The sequence below is a fragment of the Oreochromis niloticus genome, linkage group LG7 (assembly GCF_001858045.2).
Source record: "Oreochromis niloticus isolate F11D_XX linkage group LG7, O_niloticus_UMD_NMBU, whole genome shotgun sequence".
Classification (NCBI taxonomy): Eukaryota; Metazoa; Chordata; class Actinopteri; order Cichliformes; family Cichlidae; genus Oreochromis; species Oreochromis niloticus.
In genome coordinates this window covers 58,487,431-58,506,946 of record NC_031972.2, presented here as the reverse complement: position 1 = coordinate 58,506,946, position 19,516 = coordinate 58,487,431, and the positions used below count along the sequence as shown (strand labels likewise).

Sequence of the window (19,516 nt, the reverse complement as noted above, 5' to 3'; positions counted from 1 at the left end):
ACTTAGAAAGTGTGTGTTTTTATGTGGAATTGTATGCATACTCAAAAAACATAAAAACTACAAAATCATAATAATAACAAGGCTGGCTGTGAGGTTCCTCTCCGAAAACAACCTCTTGATTCAAGCTCTCTGTTGCATTTGGTAAAGCTTAAGCTTTGACAAAGAAAGAAAAAAAAATACTTGACATCATCATTAATATCTCCAAATAACATAGTCTTCAGCACTGAAGCTTCCATTTATGTTTTTTAGACTGTGAACCCCACGGCAGGGGGAAAGGTCAGGGTCACTTTATTTCATTTTTGCTGTTCTTGGTAATCCATCACACCAGAATTTGTAATGGGCTCACTGAAAAGGAACAAAGTCACTTTTAGTTCATAAGCAGACAAACGATATATCAAGCCAAGCAAGTTAATTTTGTATATTTTTTCTTTAACTTGATGCTGAGGGATTAACATAAAACTATAGTGCCTGTTAATTTCTCTTTTCTTACGTCTTTTAAAAACATGTCTAACCGTCATATGACAGACACAGCTGGCTCCCTTCTCATTAAAAAAATGCATTAACGCCTCAGTGGGACTACAGAAAGCTACTCTGGGCTGCATGTTATGGAAAATTGTGTTTTATTCAACACAAAGCTGCTCTTAAAGCATTACCTGTGATTGTGAAAATTGAAATGATAACTGAGAGATAGAAAGAGAAAGTCTAAACAGATATATTATTTGATAGTTTGGCATTTCTTGATTTTTTTTTTGTCTCGTACTCTTTTTTTTCAGTGCAACAACATTGTTAAATTAAGGCTCTGTTTAATCTGTACGTTGTCACAATTCCTGAAAAGTCTACCAACATTTTCCACAATTAATTTTATCTTATCAGAAAAAAGTGGTTTCACAAATTCCGCAAAAATCTAACAAAAGTCTGCTCTGAGAAAATTGGGGCTACACAATTGCCCTTCAGTAAACTGAGATGAGATACCCCAAAGGACTGTGATTTCAGAAGCAGCAGCTTGTAGTCAGCTTGCATCTTTTGGAATGCTCTCTTAACCATGAACAAACAGTGTTCGAGTGACAGCTTGGCAACGCTTGAATGCTAAACATTTTTCATCACACAGTGTTTTGATTTGAGCTATAAACAGTTTTCAAAGGCTCCTGTATGTTGTTGTGGAATCAACAGAGCCTTCTTTCTCACAGTGGCCCCACATGACAGAATATGACCGCAGCATGATCGCTACAGCATGGACATCAAAAATGTTCTGTGGTCAAGACTGTACTTTTCACATTGTCTGACTTGATGGCATTGATTTTAATAAAAACCACTTGTTCTTTCTTCATATCACAGTGCCAACAGTATGCCTAAACAAGTGGAGGTGAGGATGCACGAGAGTCACCTGGAGCCCATTGAGGCCAGGCCCCAGTCGAAATGTGCCCAAATCTGCTCCAAAATGTTCAAGAACCTTCTTCTCACTCTCACTGTCCTTGGTAAGCCCCCTCACACTGTTTTTTTCTTTCAATTACTTTTTATTATTGTTATTATGGGTTTTTTAAAAAAATAAAAAGCAAGGCGGGCTAAACACAGATACTAACTATCACTGAGTTTAGCCTTATGCTAGCTCAATTATACGGCTTACTTGTAATGTGTGGAGGAGATGCCATCTGTGCTCAGATAGAAAGATGACTGAGTGTTCTGAACTTTCCCAATTCTGTGCCGCCTGTTGCTAACAAAAGCTCTGTGCTGTACTGGACATACAAACAGCCTCTGGCGATGCATGAAAAGTGCTGTCATCTTACCACAGGCTCATTAGGCTCCAAAGGAAAAAAGTTTTTAAAAAAGGAAGAGATGTAAGGTCTTAAATTAGATTTGTTTAAGCTGTAGTTCTTTCTGATGGTTTGTTTGTTATGTGGTCTCTCCCAGTCATACAGTCTATAATTACAGGAGTCTTTAAACTGTTTCACTTATTCAGTTTCTTACTGCGTTGCACTTGTATGGATGTGGGCTTGTGTGAGCATGCGTACTGTGTACATCCAATGGCACCCGGCTGGACGCTCACAAAGCAAGGGAGCCAGCATGATCATTGATCATCTGTCACTTGGCAGATGAAACCTTGAAAGGGAACTTGCAATTGCTCCAAAGGGAAAGCACAGGAAATCAAGTGCCATCCAAAACCATCGGGTGTGCAGAATCCACAGGATGCTGCTAGACTGGGGGATAGATTAAAGCGCTGAAGACAACTTAGGTTTAAAAAAAAAAAGCTGGAGGCCTTGTGATCAGTTTGTGTTATGAAACAATATATTGGCAGCGGAAGTGCAGCCCCGGGAGGATGTTGGAGTTTTGTCTGGCCTAAGACAGACAGACACAGAGGCCAACCAGCAGGCCTGGTAGGCATGGGAGTGGGGGGGCGGGAGCATACAGAGGTCAGCTTTACTTAATGGCAGGAACAGTGTGTGGCAGGAAAAGAGTTGTTGGTTAGAAGAGACATTATGGCTTTAAGGGTCAACAATGATTTTGTTTGAGAATAGATGATCTTTCAAATGTCACAATATTCAGGCTATTAAAGAATGGAGATCAGAGGAAAGGTAAGGTTGCACACACAAAAAAAGTTAATGTGAAAATAATCGAAGTATCTCAGTGAGACAAAATTTGTGCCTGAGATTAGAGTGAAACATATCTTTTTACCCATCATTTATTGAAGCTTTTGAAAAAATAGAATTTAAAAAAAAGAGTTTGCAGAGATGACAGATGCTTCACCAGTGAGTCTGACATGCTGCTCCTCCTCTCTGCTTCAAAGAAATCTGATCTTAATCCTCCACGAGCTTTGCTCACTGTCAGCAGGTTTGCATTTTATCTTCACAACCCACTGTCCACCCTAAGTATCTAGCAGATGCCTTCTCACAAAACAACTGAAATTATAAGGCAGGAAGCTAAGATGTTAATAAGATGTTAATATGATGTCTTTGAGAACAAATCATTCGTGAATTATTTATTTCATAGTTTGAATTGATAGTATTTTCAAGTAGCCAAGATTAAAATCATTGCATTTTGTTATGCTTTATTTGGATGTAATATCTGACTGACTTTAGTCAGCACTTTGGTCAGTGCCTTATAAATAAAGTTGGCTTGGCCACTTTGTTTCTGTATTTCACTTTGTTTCTCTCACACAATTTCATATTTTGTGATTTTTCACCTTTTTATTTTTCTTGTTGCACTTCAGGTGTGATCTTGGGGGCTGTAGCAGGGATGCTGCTTCGTGTTGCTTCCCCAATCCACCCAGATATTGTCATGGTGATTGCTTTTCCTGGAGACATCCTGATGAGGATGCTGAAGATGTTGATCCTGCCACTCATTATCTCCAGTTTAATCACAGGTGGAGTGTAATTTATCACACTCAAATATATTAGGAATATTAAGTTCCTAATTTACACCTTTTGCTGCTCTAATACACTAAAATAGACTTGGTGAAAAAGTCATAATGCAATGAGAAAATACCCTTATATAATCTACTAATTGTCTTTGCATAGCACAGCCTTCATGTCTCGCAGCATTGAGTCAACATTTCCATTGGATACGTCCTAGTAATTAACAGGCAAACATGATCTTGCTTGCTTTGGGTGCAGGTCTAGCCGGTCTTGATGCCAAATCTAGCGGTCGCCTGGGCACCAGAGCTATGATCTACTACATGACAACCACAGTTATTGCTGCTATCCTGGGAGTTATCCTGGTGTTAGTCATCCACCCTGGCAACCCCAAACTGAAGGAGAATCTTGGCGAGGGCGAGAAAAATGATGATGTGTCTAGTCTGGATGCCTTCTTTGATCTGATCAGGAACCTTTTCCCAGAGAATCTGGTGCAGGCTTGTTTCCAACAGGTAATGGATTAAAAGGATTTATTTACAGTTTGAAATTCTTTGTGAGATATCTGAACACATGAATGCCATCCCATCACTTACTAGGGAATATTACATAAAGTCATAGAAAATAAACTTGTGTATTGGGACATGTGTAGGCTTACATTGATAAAGTGTTTGGAAGAGGCTAACAACACAGAGAACTACAGCAGTTGATGCCTGATAAACCAAAATAATTGCACATACAATGCAAATTTTATTTATATAGTGCCAAATCAAAACAACAGTTTCCCCAATGTGTTTATATTGTGAAGTAAATACCTTACAATAATAGAAAGAAAACAGAGAAAATCCAAGCAACCCCTCCTCGAGCAAGCGCTTTGGGGACAGTGGGAAGAGAAAACTGCCCTTTAACAGGAAGAAGCAGAATCAGGCTCAGGGAGAGGCACCCTTCTGTTGGAAGAAAGCCAGAGATTAATAACTAATTAATTACTAATAATTAAATGCAGAGTGGTGTATAAACACATACTGAGTGTAAAAGGTTATTGAAGAAGAAACACATCGTGGGAATCCCCCAGCAGCCTAGAGCTAGAGGATTCAGGGTCCCCTGATCCAGCCCTAAAAATATACTTTATCAAAATGGGAAGTTTTAAGCCTAATCTTAAAAGAAGAAAGGGTGTCTATCTTCCAAATTTAGAGCTGATTCCACAGAAGAGGGGCCTGAAAGCTGAAGGCTTTACCTTTCAATCTACTTTCAAATACTAAAGGAACAACTCGTAGGCCCGCATTCTAGAACAAATTGCTGTAATGAGATGTTATTGTACTATAAGGTCATTAAGATAAGATGCGGCCTGATTATTCGCGACCTTGTACGTTATAAGAAAGATATTAAATCTGATCCTAGATTTAACAAAGAGCCAATGAAGAGAACTCAGTGTAGAAGATATATGTGCTATCTTCCTTGTCCCTGTCAGTACTCTTGGTGCAGCATTTTGGATCAACTAAAGGCTTTTGTAGGACATTCGAATAATAACGAACAAATCCAGCCTAGAAGTAATAAATGAATGAACAGTTTTTCAACATCACTCTGAGACATGTTTCTAATTTTATAGATATGCTTCAAGTTGAAGAAAGTCCTACACAATTGTTTAATATACGCTTTGAATAGCCTGGTAAAAAACAATTCCAAGAATTGGAGGTCAAGGTAATGCAACTTGCATTACATACCTGCAGTTTAACTAACTGGTGTGTGTTATGGTGTATGTTCATGGGTAAAGTTTAGTATCATCTGTATAGTAGTGAAAATGTTTGCCATGCCTTCTGATGATACTGGGCGACCGTGGCTCAAGAGTTGGGAGTTCGCCTTGTAATCGGAAGGTTGCCGGTTCGAGCCCCGGCTTGGACAGTCTCGGTCGTTGTGTCCTTGGGCAAGACACTTCACCCGTTGCCTACTGGTGGTGGTCAGAGGGCCCGGTGGCGCCAGTGTCCGGCAGCCTCGCCTCTGTCAGTGCGCCCCAGGGTGGCTGTGGCTACAATGTAGCTTGCCATCACCTGAATGGGTGGATGACTGGATATGTAAAGCGCTTTGGGGTCCTTAGGGACGCTAAATAAAGCGCTATATACATACAGGCCATTTACCATTTTACTGCCTAAGGGAAGCATGTATAATGTTAACAGAATTGGTCCTATCATGGAACACTGTGGAACTCCATAGCTTCTGCTTAGTGTGTGAAGAGGACATTTACATGAGCAAACTGGAGTCTGTTAGAGAGATCTGATTCCAACCACTACAGTGCAATACCTTTAATACCACACAATAATTTTTAAAGCAAAATATTTTAAATGTCATTAGCTCATTAGTATTTATGTTTAATGCTTAATTTCTTTCAGATTCAGACAGTCACAAAGAAGGTGGAGGTGGTTATTGAGGAGGATGTCAATGCCACCACTATGGAGGGCCTAGTGGCTAACATTACAAAGGAGCCTCAGTACGTCATCAAAAAGTCACTGCAGTTCAAAAGTGGCATGAATGTTTTGGGTATGTAAAACTCACTGCAACTGAAAACACATAGTAATATAGCTGCAGTATGTGGCCTAGTAACATTAAGCAATATTACAGCCCTGCTTACGAATGGTGCTTAGAACTAAGCGCTAACATCAGCATGCTAAAATGAAGACAATGATGAAGCTAAGATGCTAATGCTAAGACGGTAGCAGGTAACAGAACATGTATACATGTTGAGCACATTCATCATCTTAGCCAGCTTAGCCATCACCATCACAGCATTTGCTAACTAGTGCAATACACAGAAATACAGATCGCTGCCTGATGGAAATGTTCTGAATGTTTTGCCGTTGAGACATTTCCATCGAAACCACAATGCAAAGAGAAGAAATCGGGGAATAATCACAGTCATTTAGATTAATTCCCTCGGCACCATATTGATTTAATATCATGGAAAATAGATGTTCAGATATTTCAGATATTCCTGTCATACTCTAGAGTCATGAGGCTAGAATGACTGGGAATAGGTTTTGAAAGTTGCAAATATCTGGACAGGCCTATTGGTTTTTAAATGGAAACCCTATCATCTTATAAGAATTCCCTGATGCTGGACACATCTCACCCTTCAGCACTGGTGGTATTCAAAATGTGACACATTTATGATTTTTTGTCACAGGTCTGATTGGTTTCTTTATTGCATTTGGCATCTGCATGGGCAAGATGGGAGAGAAGGCCAGGCTCATGATTGAATTCTTCAATATCCTCAATGAGATTGTGATGAAACTTGTCATCATGATCATGTGGTTAGTGTCACTCAAGATTCCCATTGACTCATTTTAAAACTCATTTAAGTCATTTGAATCAGAAATGACTTAATTTAATGTGTTTTTGTTCATTCCAAGTTATTTGTCAAGTCACTGTAACACTTTAAAAGCTCGCTTGTAATAGGAAGATTTTATGAGGGTTAACTATATTACTATGTCGCTAAATGATTAAACATATACTTTTTCTTCTCATCAGGTACTCTCCCTTTGGTATTGCCTGTTTGATTTGTGGCAAGATCATTTCCATTAAGGATCTAGAGGTCGTGGCTAGGCAGCTGGGCATGTACATGGTGACAGTGATCATTGGCCTCATTATCCACGGAGCAATTTTCCTCCCCAGCATTTACTTTGTTATCACCAGGAAAAACCCCTTCACCTTCTTCCTGGGCATCTTCCAGGCCTGGATTACTGCTCTGGGGACAGCCTCCAGGTTAGCATCAGAATGGATGGATCGGTGAACGGGTTACTGTCTTAATATGTATGCAAATTATTATACATTTAAAATCCAACTTGTTTTGCTTTTGCTCTCCAGTGCTGGTACACTACCTGTCACCTTCCGTTGTCTGGAAGAGAATTTGGGTATTGACAAAAGAGTCACTCGTTTTGTGCTCCCAGTCGGTGCCACCATCAACATGGATGGAACTGCTCTGTATGAGGCTGTGGCTGCCATTTTCATTGCCCAGATGAACGGTGTCAACCTTGACCCTGGTCAGATTATCACTGTCAGGTCAGAAAAAACACGGCTTTGCACTTAATATTTAACATCCCATCCTAGCTTACATATACATAAGAATGGGTTTTAGAAATGGAGTCCTCCAGAATGGCTGCATCTGTGTGCAGTTCTTCCATTGAAGCTATTCTTAGTCACCAAAGTAAGACTTGCAGTTCCCACTGTTTAAATTGTTTAAACTGAGATAAATGCAGTTCCCACAGTTAGATCATTATAATAAAGACAAACTCAGCAGAAGTGTTGTGGCATTTAGTAGTGAGCTGAAAAGAAATTTAGAGTACAGCAAATTAAGAACCCAGAGGAAGCAGCCATATGCCCCAGTCCCTTGTCTCATGCTAGTAGGAAGCTTAGCAAGAATTACCAGTCACTCGCTGTTTTCATCGTAACAATCTTTGCAAAATACACTTATAATCCAGTGATCTGCAGATAGATGACCTTGGCTCTGACATTTTTATTGGATATAAATCCATGGACCTTCAAATTAAACATCCAATCTCTCTCCCATCTCTGTGAGCCTCTGTTCATAAAGGTGAAGAAACTACTCTGGTGCGCCTCAGCCTGAGCACAGCAGAAAATGAATGTCTCCTTTTAACTGTGAGATGCAGGGGATGTAATGTTCATTGGTGTTTGGAGAAGTGCATCAGGGTGTGAAGAATGAGGTTAGGCGAGTGGTTTTGGAGAATGTGATTGAGTGCCGCTTTCCCATATCTTCACCCAGTCTGACAGCCACCTTGGCCAGTGTCGGGGCCGCCAGTATTCCCAGTGCTGGCCTGGTGACTATGCTGCTGATCCTAACTGCTGTAGGCCTGCCAACACAAGATATCAGTCTCCTGGTTGCTGTCGACTGGCTGCTGTGAGTTTGATAAAAGAAAAAATTATATTGTGGTTACATAGTAAAAGGTAATTTTGCCTTTGCTTTTGTATTAGGGTTTTGTAAACCTTTTACCAGCATGCAAAGCCATCTTTCATGCTTTCATGCTTGTGTCTCATCAGTGATCGATTCAGGACCTCAGTGAACGTGGTGGGTGACTCCTACGGTGCAGGCATCGTGTACCACATGTCGAAGGCAGAGCTGGATGAGCTGGATGCACACATGGCGAAGTCGGATGACATTGAAATGATGACAAAGACCCAGTCTTATTACGATGACATGAAGAACCACCACGAAAATAATTCCAACCAGTGCGTCTTAACCGCTACCGATACCACAACTGCTAGCGCCACTGCTAACAATTCTGTTGTAGTAGATGAATGCAAGGTACATTTAATGCTTACAAACATAGAGACCTGTATATAACCCTCTCTCGTGTTGCATGCTCACCCTGCACCTTGCTTGATTCTGTTTGAGTTTTAAGCATTGCATCTTTGTTTACATCACTGTAAATACACCGATTGTTATTTTATTTCAGAAGTGAACCAATGGAACAATAGTTGGATGTATGCATGTTTTCATTTCTCTGGAATAGCAGCTTTGCAGTTGAAAAACAACAACAAATAATTATAGTTTATGTCAAAATATTATTCAGCATCACTACATATGAAAAAAGGATCAAATTTTCCCCCCCGCAACAGTTAGCCTAATCTGATTACTGGAACCTATTGGGGGTTGGCTCCAGTTCAAAAGGCAGAGCAAGATAATCCTCATTATGACACTGAGGAATTATTTACCAGCCACCTCTATCAAAACTTCAGAATACATGTATTAATAAACACTTTAAAGAAATGTCTTTAGACATAATTTTAAATATTGCTTATGTTCAAATTATTGTCCAGTGTGGCGTATTCTGCTTTTTCTTAGAATACAGCAGATTTTAACTGTTAAATGGGAACATTTCCAAATGTTTCCCATTTTCTGTAGGATTTTAAGACACAGAAAGGGAAGTGCTAGAGCTAATTAGCAGTTCATATATTCCCCACACACCAACTACGAAACTGTCAGTGACTCATTCCCTACAAGGGTTTTTTTTTGCATTTTGACACCATCTATTTCTGGCCACTGTGAGAAATATTCTGTGAAATCTAGAGGGGAGAAGGAGCTCCGGTAATGTAAAACATTTTAAATCCTATCTCTGAATGTATTCCAGTCTTTTAGAATAATAATTTTATATGTAGGTTCATAATGCTTGTTCTCTGACACACACAGGCGGGCGGGAAAGGTCTACTGATGAGCCTATTCATTTATTAAAGGATGAAGGGTGTTACCTAGCAACGCTGGTAGCCTGCCGCACAAGCAATCTGCCGATGGCAAAAAGTTATATCCTACTTTCTCAGACTTGCTTTATTAATGGACACTTACATATGAATGTTACACAAAGCCTTGCTACTTCCAGTACCTTCCACACCATTTCCCCTGTTTTCTGTTCTGCTTTGCCTCACTTACATTTCTAACCCATTTCAAGTCCAATGAAACGCTGTAGATGCTTGCAGAATAGCTGAAACATAACTATGCATTCATTTGGATGTGTTCTTTCTTTGTGTGTTATTTGTATATTTTGTATTTAAAATGTATTCATTTGTCTTTTTTTTTTTTTTACTGCCTCTTAAGTTGGCTCATAAATTTGTGGTCCATTTCCAAGGTCATTAAAAGAAACTGTCTAACTCATGTTAGGACTACCACGAGCATGCATGAACATCAGTGGTTTTCCTGCAGTTCCAATGTTCCTTATTGCAAAATATCAATTCTGTCTATGTAGGTTTCAAGTGCTAAAGAGGGCTGTAGTCAACCAAAGAAAATCTCCATTAACTGAAATTGGTCCTACCTAAATCCTATCTACTGGTCTTGGGGAGAATAATGTTTTTCTAGATGAACTAAATCAGCTACACTGTACTGAGTGCACTTTGCCTTCTAGCCTTATTAGTCAAAATGTTTTATTGATAAACAAAAATGTTATTAAACAGAACACCGTTTAAATTATTTCAAACTCTTCATTTTGTACTGAAATAAAAACAACAGATTTGGAGCCAACCAGCATATACCAGTGTGCATCCAGATGATTTTAAACCATATTAACTGGTGATCCCAGGACAAAAATGCAAACAAGCAACATGCTCTGACCAGTAACTTTGACAGCTCTCCAACTGTGATATAATTCTTCTGTATTGATGAAAGTGAAAGATTCATATTAATATTAATACACATACCAGTTACAGTTTCTAACATGGACATATTTGTAGTCTCAAGCATTTAACATCAAAGGTGTGAAAAATGTAGCCTTAATAAAAAATGTAGCCACACTGCTGACCTTTTTGACAGGTATTACAGAGCTACTGCTGAGCAAATGTTAAAAAGCTACTCTTGTCTCTATCCAAAGCGATCCTAACAGGAAGTTTTCGCTCCGGCCATTAAAAATGAGGAAATAATACAGGAACGACATTCTCCTTATGAAAGTAACATCAATTAGAAAACTAGTAATTATATGGTCAGTTAACTAGTTGTTCTGGAGACTACAGCCCTGCAAAGCTCTATAGCTAAAATTAGTCAAATTTAAATCAGAATGTTGTATACTATATTTTAGTTTATAGACATCACATAGCAAGGAAGACTGAAAAGGTAGTTGATCTGATATGTTATAGGCTTAAAGAATGCGGTGTAATTCTAAGGTCTTTTGACCAGAGTTTTCTTTTTCTCTTGGATCCACTGTTTAGATGTTCTGCTAACTTCTTACAGGTAACCTCAGCCACTAATGGCTCTGCTGCGGAGTGCACGCTTGTTGAGGAGGAACCATGGAAACATGAATAATGGCAGCACAGAGATCCCCTGCTTCTGGGCTCCACAAGCTTTCCTGTATGGTGATATACGAGAATGAATGAAAAATCACATGAACAGAACTACTAGTTGTTCTTTTTTATGTAGCTTACTTTTCTTTCTTTTTTTAAATTAGTCCCTTTAAAATTTTAACTGTCTATCTGACTGATATATATGATACTAATTCACTTAATTGTGAAATGATAACATAGGCATACCTCACATGTTAGAGCGCAGTTATGTCCTGTATAGCAGATACTTGCACAACATACTTCAAGGCTTGGAGGGCGAAGGAAGGGAGGAAAACAAAGGTTAGATAAGCTATTCTTAGCAATACATTCTGGTCCCCTGTTTGTATGAGGAGTGAAGAAGCGGAGATGCACTGAGTTTATCTTACAAGTTTCTTAAAGGTGACTCGTTATTATAGTGTCAAAGACAAGTGGGAGTTGGAGCATTATTCATGTCAGCCAATGCAATTTGTAATGAAATCCCCTTCTTTCCATCCCTGTCAGTACTATCACAATGTGTGCACAAGGCCACTGCTTTTTGTTTTCATCCCAGCCTCTCATCTAAGAACAAAAGTGTCTCTGAAGTGCTTCTTACTGCAATTATAGTTACCCAATATTACTCAGTATCCCTGTGGACCAGAAAACTGATGAAAGGGTCAGGGAGAACAATAGTGAACAGGAAACACATGCTGAGCCTCAAAGCACCCATCAGGTTTTTATTTTATTTTATTTTATTTTATTTTATTTTGTCTACTGTGTAGAAAAGGGATCTTTTTCTTTGTGTCACCCATTGGGTGATATTTAAAGCTAATTTGTGTGTGTGATAGAGAGAGAGAGTGCTAAGGTCAAAACATGACCAAGTCAATTAAAGGGACCAAACAGGCAGAAAATCAATCAGCTCACAGAGGCCTTTGAACTGTCACCATGACGTCCATTTTCTTAAATTATCCATTTATAGCACAGCAAGAGATAAAACCTCAAAATCTAAAGTGTTGCCCTAAAATTAAAATGTATAGAGTATTATCAGTTTTCACCAAAAACAGTAATTGTTTAATACCAATGAAAAAGACATTTCAATCAGTTTTAAAACTAACCGTAAATCTAAATGGCATACCTACATAAAATATTGAATAAAATATAATGAAAATACTTTTTTTTTTTTTTAAAAAAAGCACAAAACAGGCGAGAATGTGAGTGAAGACAATAATCTTTCCAACTTAAAATAAATAAATAAATAAATGAGATCAAAAGACACTCTTGTTTACTCTCATGTCATGTTTACTCTTACAGGGAATCATATTTTAATCCTAAAATGTTTACTTGTTTGTAAGAGCAGTGTTTCCTCGAGAATGGCCTCTTAAGAGCACAACTTTAAAAGCTTTGTCTATGAAAAATGACAGCAAAAGTCTTTATTGAAAGAAAGTTATTCTATGATATATGACAATACAGTAAGCACACGTTTGTTATTTCAAACTACATTCCAGTGGCTGAGTGATCCTGTGAACCAGTGTACTAGAAAGCACAGACATAGTTATTATTAAACACTGGCAGAGCACAAAAGGTGAACCGCTAGAAACGTTTCTAAAAAGAAATTGAGAAGGAAGTAGAGCAGCACTCAGCTGTCAGATGGATTCTTGGCTTGCACAGAGACAGATCCTCTCTGGGAACACCTGCCAGCTTCTTGTTCTAGCCAGATCTAAAAAGGTAAACAATATATTTTTGCCACCAGAGCTCAAGACTGTTTCTACAAACCCTAAATGCTGCAGCTGTTTATCCATAAAGTGGGAAGGTAGTTGATGAAACCAGGATATGAGAATGGACATGCACAGTTATATGCCAGGATGTTCCAGTTATCAGGTAATACACATATAATCATCTCCTAAAACCAAATGATTAAAAAAAAAATATGGCAAATACACAAACAAAGCAGGAATGCTGTCTGTTATCGTTTTTTGGGTGCATGTGTGAGGGAGGTGAAACTGATGTCAATGTGAATTTGATTTCTTTGTCAGCACTGTATTCTTCTCTCCTCTCTTGTTTCTTTTCATCCGCGCTGAATGACCTTGCCTTGAAGGTGTTCGATTCAAACAAATGCCAATTAAAGTAACAGTAGGAAACTTAACACAACATCTAGTGCAGCACTCTGTCATTTGTCTACTTTTATACATCACAATGAGCGTGCAGCGTTCTGCTCAACATACTGCTTAGACTGATGTATATATGCACCATCTTCACACTTTTCTCCAAATGCACATGTAACAAAAATGCAAAAATAAGTAAACAAACAAACACATGGGAGGTCAGTACATTTATAATTGTTATGAGTGAGTACAGCACTGACACTCTAACTTCTTGTGATCTTCAGGACACACACACACACACAAACACACACATACACACACATATCTATATATACATATACAGTGAGTAGCCGACAGTGTCACTGATGGGGATTGTGTGTTGGACCAATATTATGTTCAAACTCACGGTTTTAGAAGCATGAATTAAAATGATATGATAATTATTTTTTGCACCACTATCTTAAAAGCATGATATTTTGAAGTGCCTCCTTGCACTTTGTGTACATATTGTAGGTAACAGATGCTTTTTGTTTGTTTTTGTTTTTTTCCGGGGAATGTGGGGGGTATCAAAATGGTACGTAGAAATATAGTTTCATTGCTGTGACATTTATAAATGTAATCCTCTAGAGGAAAAAAAATCATCCATGAGACAAGTAAAATTAGATTAGACAAAATGTATAGAGGAAAATATGTCATAAATTGCTTGTTCTTTTTTATTCTCTAATACCTGTTAACTAGCTGTTTTAATTAACTGTCACATTCCAGCATATAAATATCTTCTTTTTTTTTTTTATCTAATGTAAGTGTTTTGAATGTTTCATCCATGAAGATATAAGCAGTGTGAATTCATTTTCATTGTACATACATAAATATATAATTGTTCTGTTCAGTGACAATGCAGAATTCTCCGGAAATTATAGTAATCCTGCAAAAAAAAAAAAAAAAAAAAAAAATTCTATTGCATGAAGAAGAGAAAGAAAGAGACTGAGAAAGAGTGAGATGAGATAAAAATAGGCATGAGGAAGTTTCTGGTTTGATGAGGGGGCCAACACGAGTTATTTGGGTGGGAAATTATTATTATAAAGGTTAGTGATAAGACACAAAAACAGGGGAAAAGGTCAGATTTGCTCTGTGTGTAGGATAGTGATGAATCAAACATAGCCTAAGAGTTGATATAAGAGAAAGTTCAAACTTCAGTTGTATTCAAATGCCTGTTACAGTATACAGCAACATTCCTCAGGTGACTCATCTAAACACATTTTGTCTTTACAAAGGAAGAAAAACTGGTTTAGTGTCAGACATGTTTGTTTACCTGGTGCATTTGAAGACATGGACATCTATATCATTTAGATTCCATGTTAGCATTTCCATAAATCACATCTTGACACATTTGAACTCTGTCATGTCATCAGTCTAGGATGTTTTTAGGAATACTACTTAGTAAGCTGCCTTCACTTGACTTGCCTTTTTACTTTCTGCACAGAAACGATATGCACGCACAAACACCTGGAATCGCTTACCTAAATGGTACTGACTATGTGGAAAATAATAGGCACAGCAAAGAGCCAGTATATCTTCAAGCCTGTGCTTTTCTACTGAAATGTGTCTTTTTGAAGAAACTCATACACTGAGCTGATAACCTGTTACACTCCTGCCTACAATGTGCTTTGCAGATTTTACTTTTCTAGGCCTTCCCTCTTTGTAAAGCTGTTGTTATCTTGATGTAAAGGCAGAGGTTATGTGTGGGGAAATTCACTGTTGAGAAAAAAAAAAGAATTCTTTTCTCAGTTTATGGTATACATAAAAATCTGTTTCTACATATCAATAAGTGTTGTACCTTTGGTGTACATATACAAATATAACTAATAAATGTTGATTGATAACTAAATTGCAGCTGTTTGGAGACTTTCTTTCTTTCTTTTACAACAATTTCTGCACAAAAAACAAATACATGTATTTTTTTTGTGTTTAGTTTTTATTAACTAGTTGTTTTAGTGTAGTATTACTGTATAAACATTTCTAAAGAGTGCAGAAACACAAGTAGATTTTATCTTAAGACGATTTATCTTATTTATTAAGAAGGTGAGGGAGAAAATAGACAGTGAAGTATTTACTGCTTGTTTTAAGCTACTCTATCCCATTTTGCTATTTATATTGATCTTATTAATCTTCAGATTAAGGCAACAAATACTACAAAATCTTTTAGGTGGTGAACTTGCTAAAGGAAAAAAAAGGAACCTATTTGTTGAACCCATAATACATTGTAAATAAACTCCAAAGCGTCATTGCTTCAAAGCTAATGTGGGAATCGATCAGATAGCTTACTGAATTAGCCTCTGGGCAACTGGTGATTTTGTCGGGCTTCCAGTATAACTAGCAGATGTCTGGAGCCAAGATTTCAATTTCTGTCAAATTCTGTCTTCCAGCTGAATACAGATAAATTTGATAAAAGCTAATGAAAAGCTAAATAATTGGCAGAAGATTATTGTTGGTTGTCCCACATGCCAATAGTCTTTATAAACATTAGACCCATATTGGGTTTTACATAGAGAAATGCTGTATGTTCCTTTTGTTGAGGTATTGACTATACCACATAAAATATGACATTTGTGTTGCAAAATGGGACACAGTTCATTTGACAAAAATATTGGGTGAAGTAAAAAGAAGAGGATGCATCTCATTAAGGCTAGAAATGGTTTACTACAAATAAACATGGGGTGGCTGTAGCTCAGGTGGCAGAGCAGGTCAGCCACTGATCAGAAGGTCGGTGGTTTGATCCCAGGCTGCCTCCTGGTTGCATGCCAAATATCCTTGGGCAAGATACTAACCCCATGTTTGCCTACTGGTGGTGGTCAGAGGGCCCGGTGGCGCCAGTGTCCGGCAGCCTCGCCTCTGTCAGTGCACCCCAGGGCAGCTGTGGCTACAATGTAGCTTGCCATTGCCAGTGTGTGAATGACTGAATGTAGTGTAAAGCGCTTTGGGGTCCTTAGGGATTGAGTTAAGCGCTATACAAATGCAGGCCAGGCCATTTAAACATAGACTGTATATAAAAGATGAACACTTTTTGTGTATAAGTCTTTCACCCCTTTTCAATATTTTTTTCTTTTTGCATATTTGTCACATTTACATCAGCGTTCTCCAACCCCCGGGCCATGGATCGGTACAGGTCCGTGAGTCGTTTGGTACTAGGCCGCGAGAGTTGAGGCTTGGGTGTGAAATTTATGGTTTTCAGGGTCTTATTGGTTTTTATCGTTATTTTTTTTTTTTTTTTTTTTAATAATTTTCCCTTTATACAAAACAAAACAAAGATCAAAACAGAAACAATAAAAGAAAGAAAAAAAACCCCCCAAAACAAACAAAAAAAACAAAACAAAACAAAAAAACAAACAAACCAAAAAAAAAAAAACAACCTCAAAGCAGATCAAAGAAAAACCCCATAATGAGCAATCTGAGACATGTAGACGGGAAACTGATACAGTATATATAATTCGGTCTACCAATCATTTACATATATCTCCTGACAAACTCAACCCGCCAGTGAAGTGGGGTTGTGCCTATCAGTATGGTTTTCTTCAGATCATCAGGTAAGTAATCCAATAGCGGGCGCCATATATCCCAAAAAATATCATCATTGCCACTTAATTTTGCACTCAGTCTTTCCATTGGTAATACTCTAAAAATTTCTTTATACCACTGAGTTATTGTTGGTGGTTTTTCATTAATCCAATTAAAAAGAATACATTTTCTTGCCAAAAACAGTAGTTTGCATAGAAGTATATGCTTGTTTTTATCTGGAAATTTGTTCGAAATTGGCAGCCCCAATAGATACTGAGCTGGATCTCTTTGTATTCTGCTTTTAAATATCCCTTTTAGTTCTTTAGTTACACAGAGCCAGAATTTTGAGATTTTTGAGCAAGTCCAAAGACAGTGCACGTAGGACCCCGGCGCAGATTTACATTTAATACATTGTGCAGACCTGCTCGGATCAATTTTATTCAGAAAAATAGGTGTTCTATGCTGTCTATGTAAAATTTTATATTGAATTTCTTTAAATCTGTTACTAAGAAATAAAGAATGCACAGATTGTATGGACTCACTCCAGGCATGATCATCACACTGACACTGGAGGTCACCCTCCCAGCTCCTAATCAGTTTTCCAATATTGTGTTTATTATAACCTTGTAGTACATTATAAAACTGTCTTATAGTACTATTATCTGCACTTAAATGTAGGAAGAAATTTTCCATGGGTCCTAGTTGCATTGTATTATGCAAAGCATCATGACATGAAGTAATTAGGTGGCGAGCCTGTAAAAATGCAAAAAAATCCGTTTGATGTATAGTGTATTTCTTTTGGACCTGCTCAAAAGACATACAAACATTCCCATCAAACAGATCACCCACCACACGTATTCCTGCACCAAACCATCTCTGAAATACTGCACTTTCCATTCCCGGTGTGAAGTGCTGATTATTTAAAAAAGGTGTTATATAACTAAGTATAGGATTACTTTCAGTGTATTTACTCATATCACGCCATGTTTTTAAATAAGTATCAATCATTACTTTATTATGTTTTTTATTATATTTACTCACTAGTTCACTTAGAAGATTAAATGGCTGACATGTCCAGGCTTCAAGGGGATCATCTGTGTCTTTTAGATATGTGTGGATCCATTCATGTATAACTCTACTATGACATGACCAGTTATACAGCAAGATGTTGGGAAAGGCAAGACCCCCTTTATCTTTGGGCAGCTGTAACGTTTTCATACTTAATCTGGGTTTCTTACCCCTCCAAATAAACCTTGACATATCTTTTTCAATTTCTTTTACAGTTTTTTTAGTAAGAGTTATTGGGAGCATTTGTAGAGGATATAAAAGCCGGGGCAACACATTCATTTTAATTAAATTTATTCTTCCCATCCAAGAGACCGGGAGATCCATCCATCTGGAAAGGTCTTTTTTAATACTGTTACGAACTATATCTATGTTCTGTTTCAATATACCTCTTATATTAGGTAAAATGTGTATCCCCAAGTACTTAAATCCCGAACCCGACCAGGTAAATGGGATATTACATGTCCTGGGCAAATTTCCTAGTGGCAAAGCAATAGTTTTATTCATATTAACCTTATACCCGGAGAGATATCCAAAAGTTTCTATAATAGATAATACAGAGGGTATAGCATCCTGGGGATTAGTGACAAACAGCAGAACATCGTCTGCGTATAGTAGAATTTTAAATTCAACTCCTTGTATTTGGTATCCAGATATACTTTGATTATTTCTAATGGCCTCTGCCAGTGGTTCAATAACTAAAGCAAAAATTAATGGGGAAATCGGGTCCCCCTATCTTGTTGATCTCTGTAAACCGAATTCTGAGGATTTAATACCATTTACTATAACAGATGCTCTTGGGGTGACATATAACAGTCTGATCATGTCTATAAACCCCCTGCCCAGGCCAAATTTCTCCATCACAGCAAACATATAAGTCCACTCAACGCGGTCAAAAGCTTTTTCCGCATCTAGTGATACAACAAGTCCTTGTGTTTTGGTTACCTCAGAGTGTTCTATAATATTCAATAATTTTCTTATGTTTGTAATTGATTGTCTATTCTTGATAAAGCCCATCTGATCTGCCTTAATAAGTTTAGGTATATACTTTTCTAGTCTATTAGACAATATTTTAGACAAAATTTTGCTGTCAACATTTATTAAACTAATTGGGCGATAGGAAGCACATTGATCAACTGGTTTATCCTTCTTATGGAATAGCGATATATTTGCAGAGTACAATGTATTGGGAAGACTTCCCCTTTTAATAGAATGCAGATACATATTTAAAAGAGGTATAGCTACTTGATCCTGGAAAACTTTATAGAAGTCTGGACCAAAACCATCTGGGCCCGGGGCTTTCCCTCGTTGCAGAGATTTAATTGCTGTCAGCACCTCTTCTTGTGTTATTTGTTCCCCAAGACGAGCTCGATCACCTTCAGACAAAGTTGGTAGATTGAGTTTATGTAAAAAATTTTGGGTGTCACTTAATGTGGCTGTATTTTCAGATATATATAATTGTTTATAAAAATTTTCCATTAATTTATCGTTATTTTTTATCATTAACTTAGGTTCCCTGGGTCCTTTCCCATGTGTTGTGAATAAATCTTCTTTTTTTGGTACCGGTACTGGTTTTATTTTGTTGTACTTATCCGCAACACCTTAAACGCTGGTCCTATAAAGATAAAAGCCTGAATTTTTCTTTGGCCTGCATCAGTATTCCTA

General features: G+C 37.7%; 1 protein-coding gene across 3 annotated transcripts in view; it reads left to right on the top strand.

Moving 5' to 3' along the window:
- The window catches only part of slc1a2b (solute carrier family 1 member 2b), a 29,321-nt gene extending 14,202 nt beyond the window's left edge, over positions 1–15,119 (top strand). The window contains exons 2-11 of one of the 3 annotated variants that reach the window (XM_005470984.4): positions 1,336–1,475; positions 3,206–3,358; positions 3,609–3,859; positions 5,729–5,876; positions 6,520–6,646; positions 6,864–7,097; positions 7,200–7,394; positions 8,116–8,250; positions 8,391–8,655; positions 11,065–15,119. In XM_005470984.4, the coding sequence (XP_005471041.1) occupies positions 1,336–1,475; positions 3,206–3,358; positions 3,609–3,859; positions 5,729–5,876; positions 6,520–6,646; positions 6,864–7,097; positions 7,200–7,394; positions 8,116–8,250; positions 8,391–8,655; positions 11,065–11,136 (1,720 nt within the window). In that variant the 3' untranslated portion in view covers positions 11,137–15,119. The remainder of the gene's footprint in view (positions 1–1,335; positions 1,476–3,205; positions 3,359–3,608; positions 3,860–5,728; positions 5,877–6,519; positions 6,647–6,863; positions 7,098–7,199; positions 7,395–8,115; positions 8,251–8,390; positions 8,656–11,064) is intronic. The other 2 variants (XM_005470986.4, XM_005470985.4) reach the window with 2 other exon arrangements.
- Positions 15,120–19,516: the final 4,397 nt, after the last annotated feature.